The sequence below is a fragment of the Perca fluviatilis genome, chromosome 21 (assembly GCF_010015445.1).
Source record: "Perca fluviatilis chromosome 21, GENO_Pfluv_1.0, whole genome shotgun sequence".
Lineage (NCBI taxonomy): Eukaryota > Metazoa > Chordata > Actinopteri > Perciformes > Percidae > Perca > Perca fluviatilis.
The window spans coordinates 31,983,590-31,994,626 of record NC_053132.1 but is presented as its reverse complement, the minus strand read 5'-3'; the positions used below and the strand labels follow the sequence as shown (position 1 = coordinate 31,994,626).

The window sequence follows — 11,037 nt, the reverse complement described above, 5'->3', positions numbered from 1 at the left end:
GGACATAGCCAGACCGGGCGCTGCGTGGGTTGTTGTCCGCATCTAGCACGCCAAGCTAGCTACCGGCAGGATGAGAACATAACTCCAGCAAGACCAGAAGCGGAGGACTTCATTTTTGTGCATAATGAATGGAGTACCGACTGCAGGATCATTGCCCAGCACGGCTCACCTGACCTGGAGCCCTGTCGGTAACATACAGGCCATTTTATTTACCACGAAAACAGCACACTGCCGTCTACATAGCCCCCGATGCTAACGTTAGCTCAAGTTTGGCTCAAGGCTCAAGGCTCTGATTGGTTATTTTCACGTTACGCCCAAACAACACCTAGCTACTTCAGACCAACCCATTTAAGATTTGCGTCGGGCGCAAGAGTCATTTATCCCGCAGGAATAATAACAGCAGCGCCCTAGATCCGCCCACAAAGCTACTTGCGTTTGGCGTTTCATACTTGCGTTTCAGATCGTTAAAATAGGGCCCTGTGTGTGTTTATTTGCGAGGGAGACAAAAGCCTCGCCATTTGTGTGATCAAGGACTTGGTCATTCATGTTAGGGGTGGCGGGGATCAGCCAATCAGTGCCTTTGTTTGGGTTTGCAGAAAAAACATATCCCGACTGCTAGATTTCATTTTTAGAGTTAACCGTGAAAGTGGCTGAGAGGAATACATCATGGACATTGTAAAGTATACTAGCTGAGGTCTGTGAGTCATCCATCCATGTGTATGCTCATAAACATGTGAGTAGACTGGTATACATATGTATTTGGGTGTGTTAAGTTTCTGTTGACGTTTACATGTTCTAAGATGTTCAGTTACATTAGCACAAAAGTCCGCTAGCCGCATGCTAATGCTCACAACAGTATTATTGTGCTCACTTGTGTACTCACGTAATACTGTATATAATTATTATTAGAGTGCTCACAATGACCGTGTAACATGGACCCATGTTTGAGTTACTGTCTCTAAGATTACAGCAGCTATGTAGTTATAAGAGGCTAGCTAATTAAGTTGAAGTTACAGTGTATACTACAAGCATTTCCTAGCTTTACTATTCCCTGGTCCCTTTTAAAAAAATATATATTTATTTGAAGGTAGGCAATGATTCTTTTATAGAATTGGCTTATTTTAATTTATAACGGGAAATGAATGTGTATGAATCTTCTATCTATAAATTGCAGGAACGTCTTTCTGTGTGTGTGTGTGTGTGTGTGTGTGTGTGTGTGTGTGTGTGTGTGTGTGTGTGTGTGTGTGTGTGTGTGTGTGTTATGCGCATATCTCTCGAACCGTTAGTCCGATGGATTTCAAACTTGACAGGTGTCTTGCTACGGGCACGGGTAAGTGCAGTGCCAATTTTGACGTTGTATGGATTAGCAATGCAAAAGATATCGTTAAATATATATAGGTAAAAGAAGCACACATTGGCTTTTGCCGCTCTAGCCACTGGCCACTCCCCCTCTCACACTGAGGACCAGAGACCGAGAGCAGTGGAGCTTTTGCAGCTAAAATGTGATATAAATGTGCAAAGTTGCACTAGGCCTTTGGACTGTCTTTGACTTTGAATAAACAAACGACAATTCCCGAAATTTAGGACGTTTCAGAATCCCACACATGCAAAGCACAACCAGCTACAACAAGTGGCAGCGAGACCTGTGTGTGTCCGTGTTCGGAAGGTAACCTACACATCACATGCAGACCCAACATGCAGAACGCTTTACAACAGCGTGGGGCAGCACAAATGTCTGTGTGCTGCCAGCTGATGGTAAAAGTTTATTTGTGGATTGGGAATTTCACTTACAATCATTTTGGAATAAAGTGAAAGGTATTTAGCTAATTATTTGATGAATATTTAAGCAAGTTAAGGAATTACAACTTAAAACAGAAAGTAAGTGGGGCGCCTGGGTAGCTGACCTGGTTGAGTGTGCGCCCCATATACAGAGGCTCAGTACTTACTGCAGCAGTTGCAGTCGTCTGGAGACTTCTGTGTGCAGAAACTCGAGTTGAAGATAATTACCTCTTCTGAAGAGTCCATCATGTTTTTTTGGCTACTAGCAACTGCGTGTAGGAGGAGTGGGGACAGTGCGCCGACAGAAACTACACACTATAGCTTTAATTTAGTGATCGATTCTAAACATTTGAAATGTAGCAGTGTGTTTTTCAGTTACAATGTTGCTGTTTAGTAAATCAGACACTGATGGCGCAGGGCTGTACTGTGCCTCTTTATATAGGCATCTGTTTTTTTATTACAAATATTTTTACGCTGGTCAGGGGGTACTTGGCTGAAGAAAATGTTTCAAAGTGGTACATTATTGAAAAAAGAGAATCACTGCTTTAGGTAGTGCTTCAATCAATACTACTTATCAAAAAAGAAAAATTGAAATCATTCACTGCGAACCATTCGAGATCACACTGGAGATCACAATCTGACAAAACCAGCTGAATTAGATAATCTGCACAAAGTAAATATGCAATCCTGGGTTCACTGCATCAGACAATCACCCCAGCCTGCCTACGGCCACAAAAAAAGTCAATAAAAATCAGAATTGGCAAACAGGCACAACCCTGGAGGAGCCCTCCACTTACTGAGAACACAGTTATCACTAGTGACAGAAAGAACTACAACACCACAGAATAAAAAAACAAAAAACATTCTAAAGCACTGCAGAGACATTTCAATGAGCATTAGAGGTAGCGTTACATGGAAACGTAATGTACAGGAAAATTAAGACCTGTTTAAAATAATTTAAGACTTCGAACACAATACTTCAGCAAATTTAAAAGATTTTAAGGCCTAAAATTTTTATTTCGAAATTTTAGACTTTTTAAGACCCCGCGGAAACCCGGTTATCCAATTCCACAAAGTACATGTAGGCTGGATGGACAAACTCCATAACCACCAAGAGTAAAGACCTAGTCACTGTTCCACAATCAGGACAGATTCTGCATGGCGTCTCCTGAATCAATTGGATGGAGTCTCCTTTTCAGAACCCTTTCTTTTGTGGGAGTGGGAACCAGCAAACTTATCTGCCAGCCCACAAGCACTGTTGACAACATCCACACTGGAGGGGTGAAGTCCAGTTCTCACCTGGTAACTAGGGCGGAGATGATATCAGTGATGTCAGCGTTGAGTTTGCTCAGCAGCTCTTCCATTGGACCCGGCAGAGGAAGCTGCTGGGTTAGATGTTCACAGCGTCGGATCTGCTGCCGGTTCTGCCAGATCAGGTCAGCCAGCTTCTCACACCTGGCGGACAGGGAGAGGAGGTGGAGATACCACCACATTGTGGAAATAAAAGGGAAGAGGAAAAAAAAATAAAAGAGGCAGAGTTCCTCTATGTGAGTGCATACACATCCTGTTTATATATTTATGCTTTTTATAGATGTGCAGTATGTGAATTATGTTTTATCAAAGTCCTTTGATACAAACAATTCTAACTTTCCTCTACATGACAAAACATTATGCATTTGCTTAGTAGGTGAAAACCATTTAATAAAATCTCCACCCTACAATATAATATGCCAATTACAATAATTGTATTAGTCCAGTATATACCAAGACTGGAGGACATCCAGCCCCCCCTCATGAGGACCCCCATTGCCAGCCAGCTGCTGCCTTCTCTTCCATTGGATGAGTTCCTCATCCAGGATCAGATTCTGCTGCTTCCTCAGCAGGGCCAGGGTCTTCTGGTGTTGCTCCGACAGGTCCTGCAAACACACCACCAGCCGCATGCTGAGAAACATTTGCATATGTGACAGTATATTAACATACAAAAAAGAAACATAGGGAGAAATTAGCTTAGCAAGATATTGGACATCATGTTTACATACACTGTAGTAACTCAATTACTGTAAAATCCACATTTACATGCTACTGTGTTTACTGTTGAGATGCATGTGGAAACTGATTTATTAAAGTTCAAAAAGGGGATATCTACTTACTATGCCTGCTGCAAAATTGTGCAGGCTTTTTTGACACATGCTGCACATGTCTGGAAAGTAATGAAGCGCAAAAGAAAGTGTGTTCTTCTGCTGGAATTGGAATATTGGTTAAAGACACTTTTTGAACTCCAAGAGTGCACTCATCTAGCAAGAAGAAGGCTGATATGTGAGATAGGATTAGCCAAATAGTCAAATGTCACCACCTCTACAAAAGACCAGCGACCAGTGAATAGGTCATGGAAATTCAATGCTGGTAGACTTTCAAACACCTTTCAGAAGATTAGTTCTGTAAAAAAATTTAATAAAATGATTTAGGCCACAGCCACAATACTTGGCTGTGTAATATCTTTTGCTACGTTAACACCTCACACCCACACTTCTGCTGTTTCTGGTCCACTAAAAGGGAGACATTTGCTAACCCCTTTTCTTTCTTTTTTAAATCTCTGGGGTGCATTGTAGTTTGGAGAGGCATAAACCCGAGACCTTTGGAAACGCCAACGCCAACATTCGGCTCCTGATTGGGTATTGTCAGTCATGACGTGTCTTTTCCTGATTCTTCATGCCCCGGTCACATGATCCCGCTAGGAAAAAACAAGCTACAACCTGGACTGGCTATTTCAACATGGATAACGAATTACAGCTGCTTCTGACCTTGTTGTCAAGGCTAGCAGCTGTTGTGCAGTTAAATTCTGCATTTAATAATGCTACTACTGTCTACATGCGCAGAGGCAAGCTATTATTCGAATGATTTTCGACAATTATCGTGTCCGGTGGCCTTATCAGCCCTATGTGGAGAGCCGGTTTTGGGTGAGGTCAGGGAGATCCAGTGCCTTCTGGGATTATTTGATCAATGGAGTTGTGGTTCCTGAGGAATGGCGAGAACTTTCAAATGTCTGTAAGGCCATCACCATCTTCCTGGCTCCAGACTATATTAAGACATGTTCTGTAAATGTCAGTAGTCGTTTCAAATGTACAGTTTTTGCATATCTTTTTTTGTTACGGTGCTGTCACAGTGAAATACCATTTTATAAGTTCTGAAAAACATCCGTTCATAATGCAATCCTTCACTCAACTAGTTCAACTGAACAACAATTTAACACCTGCTTTGCTTTTATTTAGTCAGTATTCAGGTCTCTTTATTGCCAAGGTGTTGATACTGCATAATCATCCCTATCTTCAATGATTTAACTTTATTAAACTTTGGTCCAGCTGTCCGGTCTAAATATTTTTTTGAGTGAGAGTGTGCGTGTAGAAAAGATAGAGGTAAATCATTGGTTATGTATCAAACAACACCTTTTATTACAGCGAGTACAACAGGCAGTAAAAATAGGCAACTCCTTTCCTATTGCCATGGCTTTCTCTGGCGATGAATAATTCTCCTGGTACCACTTTAATATGTCGCAGTATTTGTTTTGCAGCGACTCCTAATCTATTTTTTTTGCCACTTTCTTGCCTTGTATTTATATGTTCGTTTCAGTAACAGTACAGCAAATAAATATCTAAGTCTCTAGCTGCAACACATGACTATTGTTGTACAAACATTTACCAGCCGGTGTGGCAGATAGCTTTCTGAGATTTACTCGCCAATCAGAACATCTATCCGCATTTGGTGCTTAGCCAAGAAAAGAAGCTTTATTTCAGACCTCACTCTGTCTGGCCAAACTCAAATGTGATGACAAGAAAATGTCCAATTCATTTAAAAAGGAGTGCCCACTTATAACAACACTGTGCCCCCTTGTCTCACGCTGGAGCTGTATGCGCCTGCGTGTGCGTGTGTGTGTGTGTGTGTGTTTCCTCATACAAGCCTGTATTTCTGGAGTGTGATGGCCTCTCTGGTGAGCCAGGCCTCCACAGTGGCCCTCTTGGTCTGTAGGGTGGTCTCGCGCTGGGTGCGCTCAGCCGGAGTCAGGGAAGACAGGCTGCTCAACTGGGCTAGAAAAACCAGGAAGCAGGAAGACAGTCAGGACATTACAAACACCAGCTACCACAAAAACACTGTTCACTTCTGGGTAAAGAAGGAAACATTTGGTAACTTTTGACCTGCCCAACTGCATATGAGTCAAACAGCGGATGGTAAGGTTTAAATCAGTCATCAAGTCAGATTCTAATCCGGGACGGTGCCAAGGACTCAGCCGACATGGGACGACAGAGGTCCCCCTTTGGCACCACTTATTTAAGTCATCAGGTGCACTAAACAAAATCCAAAACAATATAGGGAGCATAACTGTGGGCATTTGTCCGTATCATTTAGATCTGTATGTGACTTTCTAAGTCTCAGCATGTCTCATGTCTTTGTGTCTGTCAATGCGTCCTTCATCCTCACCCTGGATGCGCAGGTTCTCCTGGTACTGGATGATGAAATACTCCTGGCTATGCTGCAGCTTTCTCAGTTCATTCTCAGTCTCCTGTGTGGCCAGGCGGAGCTCCTCAAAGGCCTGGTTGATCTGCTGGTGTCGCTGAGACAGGCTGTCCATGGCCTGCACCCCACTACCAGTGCTGGCCTACACACAAAACATTTTTTTTTTTAAAGTTACAGATGTTGCTTGCTTGTTTTTTTGTTTTCGTAACGTCAGTTTGGTTCTGCCAATATCATACGAAGGGTTGGGTCACTGTTGAAACCGGTTTGATGTTAAGCCAGAGACCGTGCCGGACTACAAAAAAAAAGTAAAGTAGCAGCTGCTCCTGAATTCACCGGTTTGCATAAATTCCAACTGGTTTAAGCTTCCAGACTGGACCCGTAAAACTTTAAATCGACCCAACTTTACTAATACGCGTAATTTATTGTTGGTGGATATTGACCAACAGCATTTTTCCATCCTCTTCCAGACATGTAAATCTTAACCCAGCCACACCTGGGGCAATGTTCACTGGTTTCATAGGATTCCTGTAAATGATGACAGACATCAACCCTTTAACACACGTGTCAAACTCAAGGCCCACGGGCCGAACCCGGCCCCTGGCAAGTTTTGATCTGGCACGCATATTAATTTAGGTTCACAATAAATGTTGGCCCGTCTAGTTGTGCACCAAAACAAAAAGACAGGAAATGTGTTTTTCAAACGGCAACTACACGACACTTAAGAGCAGAATTTGGAAGATTTGCTGACTTTGAGACTCCCAGAAATTCCCTCAGAAGCAGAAGAGTTTTCTAAATTAAAGCTGGGAAACAGGTTGCTGTGAGTCGACTTTTAAAGATTTCTAAGGAACTATTTGCTGCCTTTTTTAGGACTTTATGTGGACCAAACTGTAAGTGACAAGACTATATGAGACATGGAATAATACAGTCAAAGATATTTGACTTTATCGAAAAAAAAAACATGAAAATAAACCCCTGCTTTAACACTTACATTTGTAGCTTCTTGAACCAGCCTCTGCTCCGAGTGCAGGATGTGTTTAATGCAGCGCACCAGCTCCAAAGGACAGCGGTCATAAGTGCTCTGCAGAACACAAACAACACACACACAAAATCTAAAATTAGCTAAATGTAAAGTTTACGTAAAGTTATTAAACTCTACAAGATAGTGTATGTCCAAATATAATAAAAATATTAAAAAAATTTAAAAAAAATTAAATGAATGGTTATTGAACTAGTGCTTCAGATTTCTTATTTTATTACATCAAATTTAGATCTGTCATTTTTTATCATGTTTGAGTAGCCCTAATTGTTGGTTTTTAATTTGCAGGCTTCTACTAGCACAGGGGTAGGCTACAAATGACAGCTGGTCTGAAGAAATGATTTTACTGGACATTCCAACATGACTTTAATTAGGTCGTGAGTTATTCATAATGTTGGTTTTCAGTCAAAATTTTCATCTTTTCATTCTGCTACAAACAACCTCAAAACACCACACAGTGGATGCTCTGGGATACCGTGTTCCAAGACAGATGTTTTTTAGGCTTCCATCTCAGGGCCCATAAAGCATGCACCTGCATTACAGTCTTCTGGCTCGCCACACACATGCCAGTAAATCATTTACTGATACAGCTCTTCGTGACTTTTTAAATGGTTTGCACTGTATGGCTCATACTACTATTATTATTATTATCATTATTATTATTATTATTATTATTATTATTATTATTATTATTAAGACTCATTTTAGGATGTTTGTGTTGCCCTGATTGCCAAAATACATGAGTGAAGGTAACAGAGGAATGCCACAGGATAAAACCCCAGGTAAGTGTGTTTGTTTGAGCTGGCAGAGTATTACTACAGCTAAGAAATGAGCCCTGCTTCATGTTAAGTGCACCAAATGGTTTCATTATGTTTGACTGGCTGGTAAAACAAGGTTTCAGGCTAGGCTTGTTTTCCCTCGTCTTACAGAAGCTGACTGGTACCTTGAGCTGGTTGGCGTAGTGGCCCAGCTTGATCTTCAGCAGGAAGCCGTCCTCTCCTCCCTGTAGCTGGGCTTTCTTCTGCAGCTCGGCCACCAGGTTGTCCAGCAGACGCTTAGCTTTGGCTTCCTCTGCTTGGTTGTCCAACTCCACTGAATCCCTGGGAAAGACACGATCATGTGTTTAACCAATCCAAAGCCAATGGGAAGCTTAGTGCTGCTTCTAGCTGTTGATGGCCACTTTGGCTGTGACAGTAGTACATAATTTACATAGAGCTCAATCACAAATCTCATCAACTTTGACTATTAAACATGAAATAAAACAAATGGATGTTATGATAACAATAAACCTTACTTATATTGTGCTTTTGGGAACAAGGTTACAAAGTGCTTTACTAAAACACATGGTGAAAATAGTCAGGTGAAAGAACTAATTACATTACAAACACAAAGAATGAAACATAAGAGTATCATCAGGTTTAGTAAGATAGTTCAGCTAGTAAAAAGACAGAAGCACATAAAAGCATTAGTTTCTTGTGGGTGTTAGTAATGTAAGTGCTGTATCTTGAGCACGGATGTAGAACAGTGGTGGTTACATTTTTAAATCAAAATCACAGTTTGCAAGAGTGCAATTTTCAAATCGCAAGAAGCACGATTTTAGAATAATAATACTGAAAGAATAACCTGTTCCTTGCCCTTTCAGATTTCTTTTTACTAATGTTGCCATGACATGCAGCTACTAGTTTGTGAGTACATTATTATAACCGACTGAAATGATGGCCAAAACCATGAAAATAAGATTTAAGTTGTGAAAGGATGGACAGACAAGGTCACCTAGAACAATTTAATAGATATACAATCGGTTGCCATTTTATTAGCTTTACCCTAGCTAAAACAAATGGGGTCCAATACAAAAGTCCACCACCTCATTTATATTAATGAGGGCAGGCTAAATAACAGAAACACATCTCTGTATAATGCAACAGGGTTCAACAGCACCTCAAACTACATCCTCCAAAGTGCTCATACAGTCAAATCAACACAACTCTCTAAAATAGTTTCATATACTGTACATCCCTGTTGTTAAACTGCATAGTAGTGAGCATCGCTTTACTGTTTGTAAAAACAGTGTTCAAAGTTGGCCCCACCCCTCCTTCCCTGGCTCAGAGCCAGGAAGAGAATGCAGTGCTGGTCGAGCGACCGAGAGAGTTCATGAAGAGAGGGAGCGCTATACAAAGCAGTGAATCAGAGAAATAATAACGGCACAAAACACAGCCACACATCTACTTGAAGGTGCCACATTATGATTAAACCCTGAATGTATGTCAGTGTTTCCCACAGATTAGAAGGCAATTTGTGTCAGGTCGGTCGGTCGGTCCGTGCCAGACAGCCAGGGGGAGGGGGGGTGTCAGGGTGGGGGGGTGTGAGATACTTATTTTCGTAACAATCAAGTATCAAAAACTGAGGAGGACACGCTGTTGGATGCTGTCCTCCTCTCCTACTCTTTCTTCAATGCCTAATGAATCTATTTCTCTCCCTGACCCTGTCTTTATGATTGAGCAGCACTGGTTGAAGCCTGAAAATATTGTAAACAAATTAATAACATAACTAATTACACTGGTCGGACTGTTCAGCTTTGTTTCAGACTGATATCTCCGGTTCAGGCTGGTCCTCATCCTCAACACGTGCATTTTTCAGTCTAAAAGTTAAAAAATGACTTAACATTATTTATAATAAGTTTATTTGATTCACAGCTGCTACATATAGTGATTTGACCTCGACAACCCAACTGCATTTTACCGCAAACTTGCAGTTAACTTTCTAAAGCAGGCGCAATCACTTGTTTGCTAAGAGTCGGGTTCAGAATATAAAATATTTTATAGCACTTTTTAATGTGCGATTGTGTAAAGGTGTTCACCAGATACCAACCTTTCGTGAACTTGTGAATTTCGCCAGCCGTCTTCTCTCGTTTTTATGGAGACAGACGCTGTGTGCACAGAGGGAGGGGCTGTCTGTGTGTGTGTGTGTGTGTGTGTGTGTGTGTGTGTGTGTGTGTGTGTGTGTGTGTGTGTGTGTGTGTGTGTGTGTGTGTGTGTGCGCGCGCGAGACGCAAGTGAGAGAGACGGAGGAGAGCAGGGAAAGGAAATGCAGCTGAACGAATATACTGCGTATTTTAAATAGCGTTAAAAAAAATAAGTATAACGAAACGTATTGTGCGGCGGCAGGTATTGATAGTGCGGTGCACTGCCACAAATTAGTCTATGTGTGGGAAATATTGTATGTATTAGGGCTGTCAAAATGAATGCGTTAACGAGTTAATGCTAACTCCTTCTCGACATACTTTATTTGTTTACGTGCGACACACACACACACACACACACACACACACACACACACACACACACACACACACACACACACACACACACACACACACACACACACACACACACACACACACACACACACACACACACACAAAGATTACAAATAAAAATACTACAATGTGAAATAGTATTATGATATGTAGGGCTGAAACGATTCCTCGAGTAACTCGAATAATTCGATTACGGTACTAAAAATCCTCGATGCAAAATTATTTTCCTCAAAGCTTTGTTTAATCAATGTTACCAATGTTGTATCGCTCACGGTGTTTCCGCACGGAGGATTATTACTGTCGCACACTGGGCTGACGCTGCTGGCGACACATGCCATCAAGACTGACGCCGCAGATTCCAAAATGCAGAGAGAGCGTAAATAGTGAAGGGCTAAGA

General features: G+C 41.6%; 1 protein-coding gene across 1 annotated transcript in view; it reads right to left on the bottom strand.

The window, feature by feature from the left end:
• Window positions 1-11,037, bottom strand: part of LOC120551524 (signal transducer and activator of transcription 5B-like) — a 39,166-nt gene that overhangs the window by 24,182 nt on the left and 3,947 nt on the right. The window contains exons 3-8 of the mRNA XM_039789006.1: window positions 8,268-8,424; window positions 7,277-7,366; window positions 6,253-6,430; window positions 5,731-5,861; window positions 3,544-3,695; window positions 3,079-3,234 (exon numbers count right to left, since the gene is read on the bottom strand). Of these exons, the coding sequence (XP_039644940.1) occupies window positions 3,079-3,234; window positions 3,544-3,695; window positions 5,731-5,861; window positions 6,253-6,430; window positions 7,277-7,366; window positions 8,268-8,424 (864 nt within the window). The remainder of the gene's footprint in view (window positions 1-3,078; window positions 3,235-3,543; window positions 3,696-5,730; window positions 5,862-6,252; window positions 6,431-7,276; window positions 7,367-8,267; window positions 8,425-11,037) is intronic.